The sequence below is a fragment of the Chlorocebus sabaeus genome, chromosome 5 (genome assembly GCF_047675955.1).
Source record: "Chlorocebus sabaeus isolate Y175 chromosome 5, mChlSab1.0.hap1, whole genome shotgun sequence".
Classification (NCBI taxonomy): domain Eukaryota; kingdom Metazoa; phylum Chordata; class Mammalia; order Primates; family Cercopithecidae; genus Chlorocebus; species Chlorocebus sabaeus.
In genome coordinates, this window is record NC_132908.1 from 26,892,263 (window position 1) to 26,913,919 (window position 21,657).

Here is a 21,657-nt window from a genome sequence, read left to right on the forward strand (position 1 = left end):
AACCCTGGAGGGGTGCTACTCCTCCTCACTCCTTTTGCCTCTTCTCCTCTCATCTGTTCTCTTCCCCTTTTTCCTTCTCCCATCTTCTCTCCTCCCCTCCCGCCTTCCCCTCTCTTCATCTCCTTTTCATCAGACTTGGAAGGCAGCAGTCACATTGACTGAGTTTGTCATGTACTGTATGGTCTGAAGCATGTCATTCAACTTTTCTCAGACTCAGATTTCTCAGCAATAAAATGGGGAAGTTATTTGTAAGGTGGCATAGATGATTAAATGGAAGCATGTATATAAAGTATTTCAGCCCGGTGCCTGGCATGCCGTGGGTGCTGAGAATGACAGTAGCTGACTTGTAATGACAGTAGCTGGCTACTGGCTACTGTGTAAAGTACTGTAGCTTCTATGCATTGGCACGATTTAGTCCTCACAATGAGCTATGCAGGAGCTGGGAAAATAGCAGGGCAGGCTGCCTGGTTTCAGATCCCAGCTCACGATCTTTTCGTTGTTTTTTTTGTTTGTTTGTTTGTTTATGTGTTTTGTTTTTGTTTTTATTTTTGAGAGAAAGTCTCACTCTGTTGCCCAGGCTGGAGTGCAGTGGCACCATCTCGGATCACTGCAACCTCCGCCTACTGGTTTCAAGCGATTCTCCTGCCTCAGCCTCCTGAGTAACTGGGATTACAGACATGCACCACCACACCTGGCTAATTTTTGTATTTTTAGTAGGGATGGGGTTTCGCCATGTTGGCCAGGCTGGTCTCGAACTCCTGACCTCAGGTGATCCACCCCCCCGCTTGGCCTCCCGAAGTACTGGGATCACAGTCATGAGCCACCATGCCTAGCCGCTCTTGGTTTAAGTTTTAATTTTCAGAGGCCCATCCAGAGGGAAGAAAATAAAGTAGCTAAAGCAGCAAACACTGGCCGAGCATGGTGGCTCATTCCTGTAATCCCAGCACTTTAGGAGGCCAAGGCAGGGGGATTGCTTGAGGTCAGGAGTTCAAGACCAGCCTGGGCAACATAGCAAGACCCCATCTCTATAGAAAGTAAAAAGATTCCTTTCCGTAGAACATAGCTAATTTTTTTTTTAAGTACAAAAATTAGCTGAGTGTAGTGTACACACCTGTAGTCCCAGCTACTTTGGAGGCTGAGGCAGAGGCTAAGGAGGATTGCTTGAGTCCAGAAGTTTGAGTCTGCAATGAGGCAGTATCACGCCATTGCATTCCAGCCTGGACAACAGAGTGAGACCTTGTCTCAAAAGAATAAGCGGAAGAAGCCGGGCACGGTGGCTCACGCCTGTAATCCCAGCACTTTGGGAGGCCGAGGTGGGCAGATCACCTGAGGTCAGGAGTTCAAGACAGCCTGACCAACATGGAGAAACCCCATCTCTACTAAAAATACAAAATTAGCCGGGCGTGGTGGCACATGGCTGTAATCCCAGCTACTTGGGAGGCTGAGGCAGGAGAATCGCTTGAACCTGGAAGGTAAAGGTTGCGGTGAGCTGAGATCGCGCCATTGCACTCCAGCCTGGATAACAAGAGCGAACCTCCATCTAAAAAAAAAAAAGAATAAGAGGAAGAAGGAGGAAGAGAAGGATAAGTTCTGAAAATATGAATGAGGATGTCTAAATTGTATTCAGTGGCGATTTCTCCCTCCTTTTTAAAAAAAAAGCCTTTCAGCCGGGCACGATGGCTCACGCCTATAATCCTAGCACTTTGTGAGGCCGAGGTGGGCGGATCACCTGAGGTCGGGAGTTTGAGATAAGCCTCACCAACATGGAGAAACCCCGTCTCTACTAAAAATACAAAATTAGCCGGGTGTGGTGGCGCATGCCTGTAATCCCAGCTACTTGGGAGGCTGAGGCAGGAGAATCGCTTGAACCTGGGAGGCGGAGGTTGCGGTGAGCCGAGATCACGCCATTGCACTCCAGCCTGGGCAACAAGAGTGAAACTCTGTCTCAGGGGGAAAAAAAAAAAAAAAAAAAAAAAGCCTTTCAGTTCCTTAGGAAAATGAGTTTATGTTTTCTATATCTGCTTAACATTATACAGACAACTAAATTCAGAAAATATGATTTAAACATTTGTATTCACTTCCTGACTGTTTAACCTTGGACAAGGTACCAAACCTCTCTGTGCCTCTGTTTTCTGATCTGTAAAATAGAGGTACAGTAATAATCCCTACCCACAAGCTTGCTTTGGATAAATGACTTGATTTTTTTTTTTTTTTTTTTTTTTTTTTTTGAGACGGAGTCTCGCTCTGTCGCCCAGGCTGGAGTGCAGTGGCCGGATCTCAGCTCAGTGCAAGCTCCGCCTCCCGGGTTTATGCCATTCTCCTGCCTCAGCCTCCTGAGTAGCTGGGACTACAGGCGCCCGCCACGTCGCCCGGCTAGTTTTGGGGGGTTTTTTTTGTATTTTTTAGTAGAGACAGGGTTTCACCGTGTTAGCCAGGATGGTCTCGATCTCCTGACCTCGTGATCCGCCCGCCTCGGCCTCCCAAAGTGCTGGGATTACAGGCTTGAGCCACCGCGCCCGGCCATGACTTGATATTTTTAATTAATTTTTTTAGAGACAGAGTTTCACTCTGTGGCCCAAGGCTGGAGTGCAGTCTCATGATCAAAGCTCACTGCAGCCTCAGCCTCCTGTCCTCAAGTGATCCTCCTGCCTTGGCCTCCCAAAGTGCTGGTACTACAGGTGTGCACCACCACACTGGGCTTTTTTTTGTTGTTCTTTTAGAGACCGAAAATACAGATCAATGCTTATACCTGTAGTATAAGCAGCATTTAATGATCTGACACTATTATTAACCCAACCTCACAGATGAAGAAATTGAGGCTCATTAAGGCTTTGCCCACGATCATTCAGAGAAAGGAAGAGCCTAAATTTAGCATTTTAAAAACTGCAGCTTCACTTTAGGGGCACACATTTTAAGAGGATGCCTCAAGAATGTTTACATATGTTTACACTGGTGATCAATATAAGGGCATTTCCAACACTTCAGAAGGTTCCCTGGGGTCTCTTCCCAGTCAATATCTTCCCCAAGTTAAACACTGTTCTGATTTTTCATGATAGATGTTTTGCTTTTCTGAATTTGATGTAAACAAAGCCATTCAGTGTGTTTCTTTATTTGTTTCTTTATTTCAGCAATAGGGAAATGAAATGTTTCTTTGATTATCTGTGGACTCTGAATTTGAAGTCCATGTACTTCCACGGTAGAAATGGCCTTCTTTTTTTTTCTTTTTTTTGTTTTTGAGACAGAGTCTCGCTCTGTTGCTCAGACTAGAGTGCAGTGGCACAATCTTGGCTCACTGCAACCTCTGCCTCCTGGATTCAAGCAATTCTCCTGCCTCAGCCTCCTGAGTAGCTGGGATTACAGGTGTGCACCACTATTTTTAGTAGAGATGGGGTTTCACCATGTTGGTCAGGCTGGTCTCAAACTCCTGACCTCATGATCCACCCACCTTGGCCTCCCAAAGTGCTGGGATTACAGGCGTGAGCCACCGCGCCCGGCCGAAATGACCTTCTTTACCTTTTATCCTACACTGCCTACAATAACTACTTAGGACTGCTTTTTTGGGGGGGCAGGGTCTTGCTCTGTTGCCTAGGATGGAGTGCAGTGGTATGATCATAGCTCATTACAGCCTTGAACTCCTTCCTGGGCTCAAGCAATTCTTTTCATTCTTTCGCTTCATCCTTTCAAGTACCTGGGACCACAGGTATGTGTCATTGCACTGGACTATTTTATTATTATTATTTTTGAGACACAATCTCGCTCTGTTGCCCCAGGCTGGAGTGCAGTGGCGCGATCTCGGCTCACTGCAAGCTCCGCCTCCCGGGTTCACGCCATTCTCATGCCTCAGCCTCCCCAGTAGCTGGGACTACAGGTGCCCGCCACCACGCCTGGCTAATTTTTTGTATTTTTAGTAGAGACGGGATTTCACCGTGTTAGCCAGGATGGTCTCGATCTCCTGACTTCGTAATCTGCCTGCCTCGGCCTCCCAAAGTGCTGGGATTACAGGCATGAGCCACCGCACCTGCTGGTGTTTTTTTTTGTTGTTGTTGTTTTTTGTTTTTTGAAACAGAGTCTCTCTCTGTCGCCCAGGCTGGAGTGCAGTGAGATCTCGGCTCACTGCAACTTCTGCCTCCCGGATTCAAGTGATTCTCCTGCCTCAGTCTCCCGAGTAGCTGGGATTACAGGTACCCGCCATCACGCCTGGTTAATTTCTGTATTTTTATTAGAGACGGGGTTCCCCATGTTGGCCAGCATGGTCTTGAACTCCTGACCTCAGATGATCCACCCGCCTTGGCCTCCCGAAGTGCTGGGATTACAGGCGTGAGCCACCACCCCGGGCTGTGCAGCTGCTCTGATTTCCCCCTCCCTCCTGTTCCTTCTTTGAACACGTGCCTGAAACGTAGCTGTCCATCAAGTCACCAATGGATTCTAACTGGCCAATTCTAGGCAAGGCTTGCTGGAACCGCCCCCCAGCCCCCATAGGAAGCAAATGATAGGGCACATGTATCAACTGGCTGGCCAATGGGAGGATGGCATCTTCTAGCCAGTCCACCAACGGGAGAGCATACTCCTGCCCTCCCCAACTGCCTCTGCAGAGTAGCCTCGTGCCTTTGCAGTTTGACACCTTCCATTTGTCTCAAGAAGGTCCCTTGGAAGCCACTTCAGGAAGGCAGGATGACAGGGCCTGATTCCCTTCATCCTGCCTGTGCCTGCCCCAAACCTCTGCTCCCCAGAGTAGATGGGAGGGGAGGTCTTTCTAAACAAAAATGATATCTATGTAAATATATGTAGTTTCAACCTTGCGCCTGTTATTTCTTTTGTTTTCTTTTTTAATGGAACAACAATCGCTTTGGCTTTATTTTGTTTTTTCAAGGAATGTCATTTTAAAGTTCCAACTATCTTGACAACCTCCTCCCTTCCTTTTTCCAAGTTTTCGGTGCTGAGGAGAAACATCAGCCTTCCTTTCTGTCTTCCAACCTGTCCCTTAGAGGTGAGGCCTGGGGAGAAGGGAGAGGTGACATAAGGTGGGCGGGCGGGGCATGCAGAAGATGGAAAAGGGTGGAGTTTAAGAGTAGGAGGGGCTGGGTGCAGTGGCTGATGCCTGTAATCCCAGCACTTGGGGAGGCCAAGGCAGGCAGATCACCTAAGGTCAGGAATTCGAGATCATCCTGACCAACATAGTAAAGTCCTGTCTCTCTTAAAAATACAAATATTAGCCGGGCACGGTAGCGGGCACCTGTATCCCATCTACTCAGGAGCCTGAGACACGAGAATTGCTTGAACCCGGGAGGTGGAGGTTGCAGTGAGCCAAGATCATGCCACCACACTCCAGCCTGGGTAACAAGAGCAAGACTGCATCTCAAAAAAAAAACAAAAAAACAAAGAAGAAGAAGAAAAGAAAAGAAATTGTCTAAATTGGGTGTGTAAAACAAAAAATTAGGATAATTAGGATGTCAAATTGCCCCGGATGATGAATATTAAAAGAGTCATAAGGATGCAAAAGAGCTTAGAGAAGAGGTTTGCCTGGTGGCTTTGGATGGCCACAGATGGATGGGTCTCTTGGGCCTTGCCTCATTGGGGGTGAAGAAGGCTGCCGGGGGGTCTGAGGGTGTTGTGTTGAGGTGTTCTCATGGCCGTCTTTTTCTGCCTTCTTGGCTGCAGGCAGGCATGGCCCTGCTATTCGCAGGGGGTTGCGTCTTCTTCCCGTTGTGCTTCACTGTCCTGCGCTGGGGCTTGCAGAACCACGCCAGCCTGCAGATGGAAAAACAAGAGGCTGTCCTGGTAGCATCCAAGTAAGAGGACCAGGGTGCGGGTGTCCTTCCTGGGGCCACGGCTGGTGGAACTGACCTCTTACTTTCAGGATGAGTTCGTGGTGAAAACAGAAGCAGAGTGTGGGGTGGAGCTGGGATTTGGAGTCAAAAGACACCAGCAGGCTGGGCACGGTGGCTCACACCTGTAATTCCAGCACTTTGGGAGGCTGAGGCAGGTGGATCACCTGAGGTCAGCAGTTCAAGACCAGCCTGGCCAACATGGTGAAACCCTGTCTGAACTAAAAATACAAAAATTAGCCAGGTATGGTGGCAGGTGCCTGTAATCCCAGCTGCTCTGGAGGCTGAGACAGAAGAATCACTTGAACTCGGGAGGTGGAGGTTGCAGTGAGCTGAGATCATGCCACTGTACTCCAGCGTAGGCGACAGAGTGAGACTCTGTCTTAAAAAAAAAAAAAAAAGACACCAACAGTGGTGTCTTTTGTGAGTCATTTAATTTCTCTGAACTTCAGATCCCTCACTGGTAAATGGGCTTGATAATAACCCCCACTCTCGTTCTTCATGGAGATGTTGTATGAAGATCATGTGAATCCGTGCTTGTAGAGCAGGGGCTGCAAACTCCTGCAGATAATATGAGGGATGTGGGCTCTGCGGGGAGGATGTAGGCAGGAGGACTCACCTTCTCTGCTGAGGGCCTGTGCTGCTCGGCTCCAGCCACTGATAAAGTTATACAGTTAGAACGTGGGCCAATGTTTTCCGTTATGATTCTTTGTCGTTGTTGTTGGGACAGGTCTTGCTCTGTTGCCTAGGCTGGAGTGCAGTGGCACTATCATGGCTCACTGCAGCCTTGAACTTCCAGGCTCAACCAATCCTCCTGCCATAGCTGGGACAACAGGAAATGCGCCACCACACCTGGCTAATTTTTTTTTTTTGGTAGAAACAGGGTCTCACTATGTTGCCCAAGCTGGTCTTGAACTCCTGGGCTCACAGGATCCTCCCTTCTCAGCCTCCGAAGTGCTGGGATAACAGGCATGAGCCACTGTACCCGGCCTCTTCTTCTTTTGTTTTGAGACAGGGTCTCACTCTGTCACCCAGGCTGAAGTGCAGTGACACCACCATGACTCACTGCAGCCTTGACCTCCCTGACAAGTGATTCACCCTGAGAATCAGGCTGACTCCCAAGTTGCTGGGACTACAGATGTGCACCACCATGCCTGGCTAATTTTTGTACTTTTAGTAGAGATGGGGTTTCTCCATGTTGCCCAGGCTGGTCTTGAACTCCTGGGCTCAAGTGATCCTCCTGCCTCGGCCTCCTGAGTAGCTGAGACTACAGGTGCATGTCATTGTGGCGGGCTCCCTCCCAATTCTTTTTATTCTTTTTTTTGAGACAGAATCTCACTCTGTTGCCCAGGCTGGAGTTCAGTGGCTCAATCGTGGCTCACTGTAACCTCCACCTCCCAAGTTCAAGCAACATTCCTGCTTCAGCCTCCCGAGTAGCTGGTATTACAGGTGTGCGCCACTACATCTGGCTAATTTTTGTATTTTTAGTAGAGATGGGGTTTCACCATGTTGGCCAGGCTGGTCTCAAACTCCTGATCTCAGGTGATCTGCCCACCTCGGCCTCCCAAAGTGCTAGGATTATAGGCGTGAGCCACCACGCTCAGCCTCTCCCAATTCTTGAATACTAATAAGTAACTAAGAACTTATTTAAGAACTACTATACTGACAACTGCATACTGGCCAAACAAAACATGTCTGTGGGCTGGGTTGGGCCCTTGGGCTGCAGATCTATGACCTGTGTGACAAAGCTTACCATAAAAGCGCACTATCAGCAAACCATAGGAGCGGGAGGGGGTACATGGAACACAGATTTTACTAGGGTGTCTACATGGATTCCCTGGCAGACAAAAAAACCTGTCTCTACTTACCTGAAGTGAAACCACAGTTCCGTGACCAGCCTTGTAGTCCTCAATCTCGAGTAGTTACGGTGGCCGCCCATCACCCAGCCTCCTCAACCTCAGTCCTTTTTGCAGTTTTGCTCATGTGTGGCTTTGGGGTTATGCAACTATGATTTTTTTGTTTTTTGTTTTCTTTTAAGATGGAGTCTCACTCTGTCACCCAGGCTGGAGTGCAGTGGCGTGATCTCAGCTCACTGCAACCTCCGCCTCCTGGGTTCAAGCGATTCTCCTGCCTCAGTCTCCCAAGTAGCTGGGACTACAGGCGCCTGCCACCACACCTGACTAATTTTGTGTATTTTTAGAAGAGATGGGGTTTCACCGTGTTAGCCAGGATGGTCTCGATCTCCTGATCTCATGCTCTGTCAGCCTTGGCCTCCCAAAGTGCTGGGATTACAGGCGTGAGCCACCGCGCCCGGTCACAACCATGGGTTTGAAACCCAGCTTTCTTGGCCGGGCGCGGTGGCTCACGCCTGTAATCCCAGCACTTTGGGAGGCTGAGATGGGCGGATCACGAGGTCAGGAGATCGAGACCATCCTGGCTAACACGGTGAAACCCCGTCTCTACTAAAAAATACAAAAAAACTAGCCAGGTGAGGTGGCGGGCGCCTGTAGTCCCAGCTACTCAGGAGGCTGAGGCAGGAGAATGGCATAAACCCGGGAGGTGGAGCTTGCAGTGAGCTGAGATCCGGCCACTGCACTCCAGCCTGGGCAACACAGCGAGACTCCGTCTCAAAAAAAAAAAAAAGAAACTCAGCTTTCCTCTGGGCGTGGTGGCTCCCACCTGTAATATCAGCATGTTGGGAGGCAGAGGTGGGTGGATTGCTTGAGCCCAGGAGTTGCTTGAGACCAGCCTGGCCAACATAGCGAAACTTCATCTCTACAAAAAATACAAAAATTACCTGGGCATGGTGGTGTGCGCCCGTAGTCCCAGCTACTCGGGAGGCTGAGGCATGAGGATCATTTGAGCCTGGGGAGGTTGAGGTTTCAGTGAGCCATGATCGTGCCACTGTACTCCAGCCTGGGGGAGAGAATGAGACCCTATCTCAAAAAAACAAAACAAAACAAAATAAAACCCACAAGATTTCTAAACCTGTTTCTTCTATAAAACAGGGATACCAAATAAGAATCAGTAGAAATCACCTGGTACTATGCCCAGCATGTAGTATAAACTCAGAGAGCTGGATCCCCTTTCCCCCTCCAGTGAAGGGCTGAGGGCAGGAGCTAGGTCCGCTATTGTCTCTAAAACCGGCTCCAAATCGGCCTGAGACTTCCTGGTGCTTTCCTACAGATCGCCGCTAGAGGGCAGCACAAAACAGCAAATCCCAGTCCCCGGCTTTTCTTTTGGGGAGGCGAGGAGTGGGCTCTGGCAGAGAAAGGCAAACCACAGGGTTGATTATTGAGCTTGGAGACCAAAGGAGTTTGCATAACAGGCCCTTGTCATGCTGAAGTCCACAGGACAGTTGGGATCAGGACGGGAGGGCAGAAGTCAAAGGAGGCAGTGCCTCTGGCTCCAGTCCCACAGCGCGACCCTGGCCCAGTCCCCAGGCCTCACTTTCTTTATGGGCCAGTGAGGAGCTTGCACCAGCCCACCCCACAGTCCTTTCCTACTCTGAAACTAGGCTGTTTGTGGAAGTTGCAGAGGAAGGGAAGCTAGGAGCTCCTAGAGGGGTAGGAATTTAGGGGCGGTCAGGAGGGGCTGGCTGTCTGAAGAATGGGGACTGGGCATCCTAGGGCTCCCTGGGGCTTCCTGAGAGGCAGTGGCCCCCTGCCCCCCACTCCCCCCTTCTTCCACTCCCTGCCCCTCCGACACCTGCAATGAGAGGGCTCTGCCACTTCTGAACTGGGTGACCTCAGGGAGCCTCAGGATCGTTGCTGGCCCTGTGGGAAGGACAGGCACAGCGCCCTCGGAGCTCCTGCAGCAGACGGGACATGGGCAGCCCTGCGGCACAGTCAGGTGCCCCCTCTGGCCAATGTCAGCTTCCTTCCCGGCCATAGGGTGAGGGAGCCTCTGGGTCTGAGGATACTATGTTGAGGTATTTTTCCTCTCATCCCCTCCTTCAGTCTTCCTTCTGAGAAAGCACCACTTGCTCCTGCTCCCTCTCCTGGGGAAGCCTGTCTTTCGCTGGAGTGGGCACCCAAAGCTGGGACCCGGGGCAGGCCCCAGAGGGATGGCTTGGCGAGGGAGGAGATGCCAGGCATTTGCAAAGTGCTGATGGGAAACAGGGTCAGGCCCCTGTGGGGGCTCAGGGCCCCCTCCCAGCTGGCCAAGGAGCCCTAAGCCCCCTTCCTCCCCAAGAGAAGAGCTGGCCCCTGTCCCCAGCAGCCCCCTGTGCCGCCGCAGCTGCTGTTCCTTTAAGGGCCTCCCCCTCCCTCTTTCTCTGCTCCCCCCATCTCTGTCGCAGCCGAGCCTGTGGCTCAGAGCTGCATGGGGAGACGCCGCTGCAGGTCCGGTTTCTCGGTGTCTGGTCGGTGCCATCATTTTCCTGCCCCTCCCCCGCCCTCCCCAAGCTGGTCACTTCCCCTCCCCCTCCCCCTCCCCACCGAGGGGGCAGGGGGCTGGGCACGGAGTCTCTATGATGCCATGTGCGGTGTCTGTGCCGGGCGGCGGGGACCGGGGCGGCAGCGAGAGGAGGCAGTGGAGCTGGGAGAGCGGTGGTGACCGCTGACCGCTTCCCCGGCTACTCCTCCGCTCCCTCCTGCCTGCTCCTCCGCTCCCTCCTGCCTGCCTCCTTCCTTTGGGGCTGGCACCCAGACCCACCCCCACCCCCTCCCCGCCTCCTCGAGCCCTCCCAGCCTCTCACGTAAGCCTCCCCTCCCCACCTGCCTGGTGGCTCCCTCCCCTCCCCCATTTGCATCCTCCTCCTGTCCCCTCTTCCTCTCTGTCCCTCACCAAGCCATCCCCTCCTCGCCTCTCCCCATCCCTCACTGGCCTGCTCCTGCTCCCCTTCTCCCATCCTCCCCTCCCCTGTCTCTGCCCAACTGGCCCCCTCCTGACTCCCCAGTTTCATTGGACTCTCTGGCCCCATCCCGTCGCCGCCCTGTCCCCTTTGTGCCCCTTCCCTTCGTTTTCTCCCTCCTTCCCGGGCTTGGCGTCCCTTCTCCACCCCTAACTCCTTCCGCTCAGCCTCCCTGACCCTTCACGGCCCGCCTGCCTCCCTGCCCAAGTCCTCAGCCACCATGCTGACCCCGATGGTGGCCGGGGGGGTGGTGTTCCCCGGACTCTTCCTCCTCTCCAAGAATACGCTCCAGCGGCTGCCCCAGCTGCGCTGGGAGGAGGCTGACGCGGTCATTGTCTCAGCCAGGTAAACCACTTTCCTTCCCCTCAGCCCCTCTCTGCTTCTTGGGCTTCTCAGGGAATGGAAGGGACCTGGCACTTCTCTGGACCCTCAGTGGGTGGGTATTGGGAGTTCCTATGGGGGTTGGGGGCTTTACCCCCAGGCTTCCTCTCTCCTCACTGCCTGCCTTGCTCACTGTCCTGGGAGACCTCATCCAGCCCTGCCATCTGGTCTACTAGTGTTCAGCCTGCCTCTCTCTTCTTCCCGGTACACCCTCCCACCCTCCAAAACAGGGCCGGCATGCAGTGAAGACATTCCTGTAAGACATTAGGGAACGAGGCCAGGGCCAGACAGCTAGGTGTCATTCAGGGCGAGTGTTTGGGGGCCAGGGATGGAGGAGTGGATGGTGCAACTGTATACCCCTAGAACAGGGCCAGAGTGCAGAGTGGAGGCTAGTGGCAGTCAGGAGACAGTGGGAGAGTGACTGGGGAGCTCGGGGGTCACAAAGGGTCCAGAGTGAGGCCTGCATCATGACTGGGCAGCTGAATGGGGCAAGAACTGGCCCAGGCTCCCCTCGTGGGGAGAGGTCCGGGCCAGCAGTTCACTCTTAGTGGGCTCTTACCTCAGGACGGACACCCTGCCGCCCTGAGAAGAGGGAGACTCAGTTTCCACAAATGGGGAAGGGAGAAGGTGGCAAGGAGTGGGGTGGACCGAGGAACAGCAGCCGAGCTGACCAGAGAGCCGTGAGGTGCCTGTGGTGGGGCACATTTCAGGCAGCCCAGCCTTGGGAGAAGGCGGGCAAGGACTGGTCCGAGAAGTGGCTGAATGCAAAGTGCAGTCGCTAGACTAGCAATGAGGAGAAGTCAAGGCACACGCCTCTTCCCTTCTGCCCTTCTAGCACTCCTCCCTCTCTCCCCCAGGCTGGTGTCCTCTGTCCAGGCCATCATGGCCTCCACTGCCGGCTACATCGTCTCCACCTCCTGCAAGCACATCATCGATGACCAGTAAGTGCCGTGAGAACCCCCCTGCCCAGGTGCCAGTGGTTGGTGTGTACACATAACCCTGGAAGACCCCACATCTTGGAGGGAACTCTGTCCGTGGTCCCCAAGCCCTTAACTTGGACCTGAGCAAGTTCACTGCAATAACTGCAACTCAACACCCAGGGATAAATTTATCCCGTCCTGTCCTTAAAGGTCAGAAGCAGGGGGAGAAGGAGCGGGGATCACAGAGGATCCTCAAAGCGCTTCCTAGTTGGCTTCCAGGTCTCCTGCGTTGTCGTGGGTTCCCCACCTCTTCCCTGCCTTCCACCCCAGGAGGCAGATCCCATTTCCCTCCAGCACCCAGATGGGGTGCCCCCTCCTCATGCCAGGCTCACCCCTCAGGCCCTCCCAGAATCCAGGCATCCGGCACCCACTCCATGCGTGAGAGAGAGGAGAGGGGAAAGATGACACGCACAAGGCCACACACGGCCAGGCAGTGCAGGAGGGGATGAGGGCGAAGAGGCCAAAATGTGGCCAGGCAGCTGCTGCAGTGCCTGGTGCTTGCCAAAAAGGGCCAGAGGTGTGCGGGCAGGAGGCGGAGGAGGGAGAGGAGAGGGGCCCTGTCCGTGGTGCTGACGACCGCCCTAGGTGACTCATGGGTGGCCCATTGCAAGTTGCCTTGGAGGTGCCCACAACACCCGCTTCGTAGCTTTCAGCGCCACTTCCCTTCTGTGGCAGCCCCTGAGTCCCAGGGGACATTCTCTGGACGCTTCTGACGGGGGGTGCCCTGTTTCTGTTTGCCTCCTCTTTTTCCGAAGATGAGTTGCCTCTTCTGTGGTGAGGCAGCCGCCCTTCCTGGAAGGGCTTCATCGAGAGGAATTGAGTTAAGTGGCAGCTGCAGAGGACAGTTCTTGGCTTAACTCTTTCTTCACACCCTGCCCAGGGACTTGGCTGCTTCTTGGCCTCTGCCCGCCCCTCCCCACCCCTTCTCCAAGCCGAACCTGGGATCCAGCACTTCCTCCCCAGCCTTCACATGCAGAGGTCACCTTTTGGCTTCTGTACCCCCCCTGCTCCCCAGGCCCCCTGTGTCTGTTCCTGTCCTTCCTCCCTGCTTTAATCCTCAGGTAGGTGGGGAGGATCCGGGTTAATCCAGGGCAGCAGCTGTTCCTACTTCTGAGCACCTAATTGCCAAGAGGGTGGGGATGGGATTTAACACCTCACATGACAGCCCAGGGCCTGGTGGCCCCTCCTGGTCTCCTGCACCAGCCCAGCGGGCCCCATCTCCCATCACCTCTGCTGGGCCTGCATTGTGGGCAGCTTCCTCCCCTGACTCCTCCAGGCCACTTGGACCTTTTCTCCCTGTGTTCTTGCCTCGCATTCTCTGCAGCTGCTCCTCCCCTCTCATCTTTCCCTGCCTCTGGGCCGCAGCTCCACACCACTGCATCACAGTCTCAGGTTCCCTTTTCCCTGGTACTGTCCCTGCTGGAGAATGGGCTGGCTCCACTCACAGGCTGCCTGCCTTAGGCTCCCCATCCTCAGAGGCCTCAGCCCCAACTTCTCCACAGCTCCCTCCACATGCCTCATGTTTGGTGATAACTTCTGGCTGACTCTTCTTTCATCCCTCCTCCCCCATGTGGGGCGAGCTCCCCAGGGCCTGCCTCTCTGACCTTCCGCCCCCACCCCAGACCAGTCTCGGGACTACAGGATTTAAGAGAAACTGGCAATGTGCTGACTCCAGAAGAAAAATGCTGTCTTGTCTATTCATCCATTTCTCATTTTTGTTTACTCTCCAAGTACATGGAACTTTCTCTGTCCTTGGCTCCTTTTGTTCTGCATTTTCCCCTTAATGCCTGGCTGTCCCTGAGAAACAACACAAAACAGAAAAGAGATGGGGTCACTTTGGGGCAGGGCAAACAGCGCTGACAAGAAAAGAGATGGGGTCACTTTGGGGCAGGGCAAACAGTGCTGACAAGACCCCTCACTTGCCAACAGGGCCTGTCTCTGATGCCTCTTGGACCTTCTGGGGACAGTGGGGATGGCAGTGAGGGCTGTGGAGCCACTGCCCATGTCCCTTCCTTGGCCAGGTTACCTAGCCCGTCTGTGACTCATTTCCTCACCTGTACGGTGGGGGTTATGGCCACACCTACTTTTTACAGGGTTTTGGGAGGGGTAAATAAGTGCATGCATGGGAAGTTTGGAAGAGCGCCTGCCTCAGGAGGCAGGAATGGGGGTCCACCCCTGTGACCTCTCTCTCCAGCACTCTCACCCATTCAGCTGTTGCTGGTCCTAACCTCATGGTAAGGTTAGGACAAATAACCATGGCAAGGAAGGTCCCACCTGCCTGGCCTGCGCTTATTTTGGCACTCTATCTGTGCCATTTGGTCTGTGGGCATCTTCTGTTCTTTTCTTTTCCCCCCACTGTACTGCAGAGAGAGAGGAACATGGGTGGGTTCTGAGGCCACAGATTTGAATGCCAGCACTGTCGCTTACTAGCTGCGTGACTGCGTGAGCTTGGGCAAGTTTCTCACCCTCTACCCTCTGGATCCCTCATCTGTACCTGAGACTCCACTGCTGTCCAGGGCTGCCGTGCCAACCCCTGAGATCTGCCCCCGCTCACTGGTGTCCCCTTTCCTCCTTGCTCCCCACACCCACCCACCCCCTCGCCCCTCCTGTCTCTCTGCCCAACAGACACTGGCTGTCCTCTGCCTACACGCAGTTTGCTGTACCCTACTTCATCTACGACATCTACGCCATGTTTCTCTGCCACTGGCACAAGCACCAGGTCAAAGGGCATGGAGGGGATGACGGAGTGGCCAGAGCCCCGGGCAGCACGTGGGCCATAGCACGTGGCTACCTGCACAAGGAGTTCCTCATGGTGCTCCACCATGCCGCCATGGTGCTGGTGTGCTTCCCGCTGTCGGTGGTGAGTCCCGGGGAGCTGGGCGGGTGGGGTGTGGCTGGCCTGCGCCTTGGTCCCACTGGTGCTGGCAGGAACCCGGGAAGCCCTGGGTCTGGGTACTGGCAGCCAAGCAGACCCAGCACGTTTCCAGGGAAAGCTGTGGACAGGCGGGGTTCACTGAGCACCAGCCCAGGGGCACCAGGGTGTGGGGGCAGCCTGGCCCCGGGCTGGACAATGCCCAGCTGCAGCACTTTGGATCTGTGGTTGCACATCTCTGAGCCTCAGTTTCCTCACCTGTTACATAAGGAACACAGTCTTTCTGCAGGACTGTGAGAGGGATGCAGCCAAGTCATGCACCTGCTCCTGCACCCAGGTGTTCTTTCCCTTTTTTCTCTTTCCAAGACGGAGTCTCTCTGTGTCACTCAGGCTGGAGTGCAGTGGTGTGATCTCGGCTCACTGCAACCTCCGCCTCCTGAGTTCAAGTGATTCTCCCACCTCAGCCTCCCCAGTAGCGGGGATTACAGGTGCCCGCCAACATGCCTGGCTAAATTTTTTGGTATTTTTAGTAGAGACGGGGTTTCACCATGTTGGTCAGGCTGGTCTCAAACTCCTCACCTCGTGATCCACCTACCTCGGCCTCCCGAAGTGCTGGGATTACAGGCGTGATTCTGTAATCACGCCTCTGATTTTGACATTCAGAGTCAAGCATCTCCAAAAGTGACAGAGGGGAAAGAGGAAGGGTAGGGGCTGCCTAAGAACCCAGGGGGAGCCCCAGCTCCTCACCTTCCTGCCTGTGTGCTCAGGTGTGGCGACAGGGGAAGGGAGACTTCTTTCTGGGTTGCATGTTGATGGCAGAGGTCAGCACACCCTTCGTCTGCCTTGGCAAGATCCTCATCCAGGTGAGTGAGCACGGGAGGGTGCGGGAGCCCGATGCGGGGGGGCATGGAGGGACCTTCAGGGTTGCTGCCAAGGGCTCTAGCCCCTTCGTCATTCCCCCCCTCACCCCTTGCCTTTTGAGCTCGTGCTTGTGTCCTGGCAAAGTGTCCAGTCTGGGAGGAGCTGCCTGCTAGGGTTGCAGGGAGGCAGGGAGAGGGCCAAGGGGGGCCGAGCCCTTCTGCCGCGGCGGCCACGGTGTCCGTGTTCCCTCAGTACAAGCAGCAGCACACGCTGCTGCACAAGGTGAACGGGGCCCTGATGCTGCTCAGCTTCCTGTGCTGCCGGGTGCTGCTCTTCCCCTACCTGTACTGGGCCTACGGGCGCCACGCTGGCCTGCCTCTGCTGGCCGTGCCCCTGGCCATCCCCGCCCACGTCAACCTGGGCGCTGCGCTGCTCCTGGCCCCTCAGCTCTACTGGTTCTTCCTCATCTGCCGCGGGGCCTGCCGCCTCTTCTGGCCCCGTTCCCGGCCACCCCCGGCCTGCCAGGCCCAGGACTGAGGCCGGGGGCCAGGACCCTCCCCCTCCCCACCCCCACCCCCTTGGAGACAGGGCTCTGGGGCTGATGGCTGGGGGTGGGAGCCAGGGTCCTCTTGCCCGGACAACCCCAGGACTGACGATGACCCTGAAAGGGAAGAGGACCCATACCTCGGGGACTGAGTGAGGGGAGAGAGGGAACCTCTTCTCCTTACTGTGCCCCCTTCCTGCACACCCCTGCGCGGGAGGAGGGGAGGGGGCACCACCTCCCACCCACTGAGGGCAGGAGGGCTTGTGGGGAGGGAGACCGACAGGGTTTCAAGGGGACCAGGAGTCAGAATGTGGGGAGGTGCCTCTGCCAAGGCCATCCCAGCCCCTCTGCTGCCACCCCCTCAGGGCTCCCCATCACCCGAGAGGAGAGGACGTCCCAACTAACCCGGCTGGCCCTCGGGCCTCCCGAGCGGCCGGCTGCAACCACGGCTCCTCTCCAGGGTAGGCCAGCTTGAGAAATCTTATTTATTTTATTTATTTACCCAAATTTGAACTAGTCTGTTGGGTTGAGGGGTTGAGGGAGAGAGGTGGCTGCTACCCCCAAGCCTTCCCAGTGCTGACAACCCCGGGGGCAGGCGAGGGCGCCCAGTCCCTCACCATCGGCTGCACATCGCGCCCTCGGGCCCTGCCATGTCCCTGGTGCTACTGACCTCTCAAGGCTTCCTCCAATCTGGGGTCGGGGGACCCTGGGAGGTGCTTTACAGACCGCTAATAAAAGACGATCTGCGTGAACGCCACCAAGGCCCTCACCATCAAGTTCTTTGGGGCTGGGAAGGGGGGAGGTGGGGGGCTTGGGCTGTGGGAAACGCACAGGGAGCGGGATCCCCAGCTCCCCGCTGGGCAGTCAGGGAGGAGAAAAGTGGGGAACTTTTGCTCATCGACAGGAGAGGAGGTGGGTGTGGGTGCTCAGGTTGAGTCCGGGGCCCCTGTCCGGCTCTTTAGGCCCCTTTCTGGAAGTTTCTGTGGGGCATGGAGATCAGAGGGGAGAGGTCACACCCTGCCCCACTAGAACTGGGCTCTTCAGCTGCTCCCAAGGAAGGTGGTGGTGGGTGGGGTTGGAGGAAGGGGGCAGGCCTTACATGTGGGTGCAGAACTGGAAAAGGAGAAAGAAGACCACCACCACCAGGAAGCCTACCAGGATGTGATGGAAGAGCCCGGGGCTGGAACCTGCTAAACAAGCAGGACCCTTAATTCCCCTCTGATGGCCCAATGGAAGGGTCGGGGGCTGCTCTCCTCCAGGCCCTGGCGGGGAGGGAGGTCCCTTCTCTAGCTGGTTCATACCTGAGTTAACGAACATGATGGGTTTCTCTCCAATAAACTGGGCCACAGCCAGGAGCCTGGCTTGGTCTGAGTCTGGATAATCGAAGAAGTCAGGCCTGTCTAAGAAGTGCGGAGACTCTGTCCCCAGGGCTGACGCCGTGGCACGCTTGGGTCTGGGTGCTAGGATCCAAGCAAAGTCTGTGACAACAACCAAGCTGACCCCTACCTTTATCTCTGAAGGCTGAAGCTGGCTTGGGACCCTATGAGACCACCCAGCCTTATTGTGGAGGCTGTGGAGGGTCTTGATTTCCCTCAGGGTCAGCTGGGTGCACCACGACAAGGCCCATGGTTGTCGGGGGGTGGGTGGGACCAGCAGGATGGGAGAGAAGAGTGGAGAGAAAAGGAGAAGGTGCAGGGTTGGCTTCCCAGTCCCTAAGTGGGCATCACCCTTTATGCCCTCAGAGCTGCCTGCCTTCCCACTGCTCCCGAGACAGCTTCTCACCAGTGTCTATGGCCCCTATTGCAGCCAGCCACACCCACACCAGCACCCATGGCCACAACCTCATGACTCCTATCATGAGGTGGGGGCTCTGTGATGTCACAGCCCAGAGCTGTTCTGATGGCACTCTGGGGTGAGGGGAGGAAGTGCTAGGAGCTGGGACCCCTTCCCCATCCCTCACCCTCATCAGAAGAGGAGAGGAGAGGAGAGATTGGGATCAGGGGAGTCTTCATCCTCTGGAATGTCGCTGATGATAAAGCCATAATAGTGGCAGCCCCAGTGTTCACAAAGAGGAGGGCTGCGGCAGGGCCATCTTGCTGAAAGCCAGAACTAAAGGAAGCTGCATTTAGACAACAGGCACAATTTGGGGTGGTGGCACTGGGCCACACACCTCCAGTTACCCCTTGGATCAACCACAGGTAGCATTTGTTTTATTTATTTTCATTTTTTTGGAGACAGGGTCTCCATCTGTCACCCAGGCAGGAGTACAGTGGCATGGTCTTGGCTCACTACAGCCTCCGCCTCCCGGGTTCAAGTGATTCTCCTGCCTCAGCCTCCTGAGTAGCTAGGATTACAGCTGCCTGCCACCACAACCGGCTAATCTTTGTATTTTTAGTAGAGACAGGGTTTCACTGTGTTGGTCAGGCTGGTCTTGAACTACTCACCTCAGGTGATCTGCTTGCCTCGGCCTCCCAGAGTGCCCGGCCTATTTTATGTCTTTTCAGAGACAGGGTCTCACTCTGTCACCCAGGCTGGAGTACAGTGGTATGATCACTGCAGCCTGGAACTCTTGGCCTCAAGTGGGGGGTCCCAAGTCAGCCTCCTGAGTAGCTGGGACCACAAGCATGTGCCACCATGCCTGGCTAATCGTTGCATTTTTTGTAGAGATGAGGTCTTGTTATGTTTTTTTGTTTTTTGTTTTTTGTTTTTTTTGAGACAGAGTCTCGCTCTGTCGCCCAGGCTGGAGTGCAGTGGCCAGATCTCAGCTCACTGCAAGCTCCGCCTCCTGGGTTTACACCATTCTCCTGCCTCAGCCTCCAGAGTAGCTGGGACTACAGGCGCCCGCCACCTCGCCTGGCTAGTTTTTTGTATTTTTTAGTAGAGACGGAGTTTCACCGTGTTAGCCAGGATGGTCTCGATCTCCTGACCTCGTGATCTGCCCGTCTCAGCCTCCCAAAGTGCTGGGATTACAGGCTTGAGCCACCATGCCCAGTGGGTAGCATTTATTTGACACCTCTTACTATGCTGGCTGGACCCCATTTATGGCCAAGTTCCTTGCACAAATTGGTTCATTTACCCTTGCACTGACCCTCAGAGGCAGGTACTCTTTTTTTTTTTTTTTTTTTTTTGAGACGGGGTCTTGCTCAATCGCCCAGGCTAGAGTGCAGTGGCACGATCTCGGCTCACTGCACACTCTGCCCCCGGGGTTCACGCCATTCTCCTGCCTCAGCCTCCCGAGTAGCTGAGACTACAGGGGCCCACCAAAACTCCCGGCTAATTTTTTTGTATTTTTAGTAGAGATGGCGTTTTACGGTGTTAGCCAGGATGGTCTCTATCTCCTGACATCGTGATCTGCCCGCCTCGACCTCCCAAAGTGCTGAGATTACAGGCATGAACCACTGCGCCCGGCCTTTTTTTTTTTTTTCCTTTTTGAGATGAAGTTTCACTCTGTTGGCCAGACTGGAGGGCAGAGGCACAATCTCAGCTCACTGCAACCTCCGCCTCCTGGGTTCAAGCGATTCTCCTGCCTCAGACTCCTGAATAGTGGGATTACAGACACGCACCACTACTGTCCGGCCAATTTTTGTATTTTTAGTAGAGATGGGGTTTCACCATGTTGGCCAGGCTGGTCTTGAACTCCTGAACTCAGAAGATCCGTCCGCTTCGGCCTCCCAAAGTGTTGGGATTACAGGCATGAGCCACCAAGCCCAGCCCAGAATTAGGTACTCTTGCCTCCCTTATACACGGGAGGAAATCATGGCACAGAGGGGAAATGTAGTGTGGGCAATGCGCACTTCCTGGGCGCTGGGGGTTCCTCTCTGAGGCTCCTCCTCGCATCGTGTCCGCAGATCCAGGGGCACAGGGCTCTCCCCATCCTTTCCCCGACCCTGCCTCAGTGCTCAGCTGGGAACTACCCTGGGGTTAGGAACCGAGAGGAGTAGCAGGCTTCTCCCACTAGGTGGCAGCAGCGTCCGCGCCTGAGTCCCCGCTCCCACCCTAGGGAAGGCGCTGCCGGGCGGACTCCCGGGCCTCCTCCCGCATCTTCCACAGGTTGCATCTGAGGCTGCAGGAAAACGGATGGCTGGGAATGGCTGTCGGGGGTTGGTCAGAGGAAGTCCCTAGGCCCTTTCCGAGGCACATCTCTTGGCCATTCACGCATCCTTCGCAGACTCCGCTCCCTGCACCTCCGTTTCCTCTTCTGTGGCCGGCGGCTCCCCTGTGGCCACCCCTTCTCCCGTCTCTGCCACCTCCCAACAGCCATTTCCACTCCTGTGGTCCCATACCAGCTAAGGAGAGCTCCCTTCTGATTGGCAGGTGGGCCTGTCTGTCACGGGCATGTTCCATCCCACCCGAGCCCAAGGACACTCCAGGGTCTCCTTAGTTTCACGACGAAGATGCGTGCTCAGCGGACTCTGCAGACCCAGTGTCGCGACTTCGCCCAAAGCCAGGCGTGTATCTGTGCGCGTGTGAGGTGCTCTGCAGCAACTCTATGCAGAGAACAGGAGGGCTAGGACTCGGGGTACTTGCCATGAACCGCTTCGAGTTCCTAAACAAGTAAAAAGCCCAGAGAGAGAAAAAAAAGGGGGGCGGCGGGGCAGGGGTGGGGAAGGAGGGAAACCAATATCTATGGGACTGGTGGGACTGGCTGCTATGGGACACGTGGGCTGCTTCCCCTGTGCTGCGCTGATGGCTTCCTTTTTTTTTTTTTTTTTTTTTTTTGAGACAGAGTCTCGCTCTGTCGCCGGGGCTGGAGTGCAGTGGCCGGATCTCAGCTCACTGCAAGCTCCGCCTCCCGGGTTCACGCCATTCTCCTGCCTCAGCCTCCCGAGTAGCTGGGACTACAGGCGCCCGCCACCTGGCCCGGCTAGTTTTTTTGTAGTTTTAGTAGAGACGGGGTTTCACCGTGTTAGCCAGGATGGTCTCGATCTTCTGACCTCGTGATCCGCCCGTCTCGGCCTCCCAAAGTGCTGGGATTACAGGCTTGAGCCACCGCGCCCGGCCTTTTTTTTTTTTTTTTTTTTTTTTTGGAGACAAGATATTGCTCTGTCACCCAGGCTGGAGTGCAGCCTCGACCTCCTGGGCTCAAGCGATCCTCTCACCTCAGCCTCCCAAGTAGCTGGCACGACGGGCGTGCACCACCACACCTGCTTATTTTTTGTTTTGTTTTGTTTTTTTGAGATGGAGTTTCGCTCTGTCGGCCATCCTGGAGTGCAGTGGCTCGATCTTGGCTCACTGCAACTTCCGCCTTCTTAGTTCAAGCGATTCTCCTGCCTCAGTCTCCCGAGTAGCTGGGATTAAAAGCACGTGCCACCATACCTGGCTAATTTTTGTAGTTTTTA

General features: G+C 54.9%; 2 protein-coding genes across 4 annotated transcripts; one reads left to right on the forward strand and one right to left on the reverse strand.

Annotated features, from left to right (window-relative positions):
- The first annotated feature begins 5,770 nt into the window (after positions 1-5,770).
- TLCD3B (TLC domain containing 3B) lies at positions 5,771-17,075 on the forward strand. Of its 2 annotated transcripts, none has more exons than XM_007989568.3 (5): positions 5,771-5,789; positions 11,919-12,002; positions 14,667-14,901; positions 15,681-15,776; positions 16,027-17,075. In XM_007989568.3, exons 2-5 carry the CDS (start codon positions 11,944-11,946, stop codon positions 16,309-16,311), a joined length of 675 nt encoding a protein of 224 aa, XP_007987759.3. In that variant the 5' UTR covers positions 5,771-5,789; positions 11,919-11,943; the 3' UTR covers positions 16,312-17,075. The 2 variants fall into 2 exon arrangements, with proteins under 2 accessions (XP_007987759.3, XP_007987775.2); XM_007989584.3 differs by lacking the exon at positions 5,771-5,789 and adding an exon at positions 10,140-11,025.
- Positions 16,790-18,307, reverse strand: C5H16orf92 (chromosome 5 C16orf92 homolog). 2 transcript variants are annotated; one of them, XM_007989546.3, is made up of 4 exons: positions 18,101-18,307; positions 17,620-17,778; positions 17,418-17,505; positions 16,790-17,298 (listed from the first exon to the last, which is right to left on the reverse strand). In XM_007989546.3, exons 1-4 carry the CDS (start codon positions 18,282-18,284, stop codon positions 17,277-17,279), a joined length of 453 nt encoding a protein of 150 aa, XP_007987737.1. In that variant the 5' UTR covers positions 18,285-18,307; the 3' UTR covers positions 16,790-17,276. The 2 variants fall into 2 exon arrangements, with proteins under 2 accessions (XP_007987737.1, XP_037845586.1); XM_037989658.2 differs by having other exon boundaries at positions 17,620-17,858.
- Between the last annotated feature and the right edge of the window lie 3,350 nt (positions 18,308-21,657).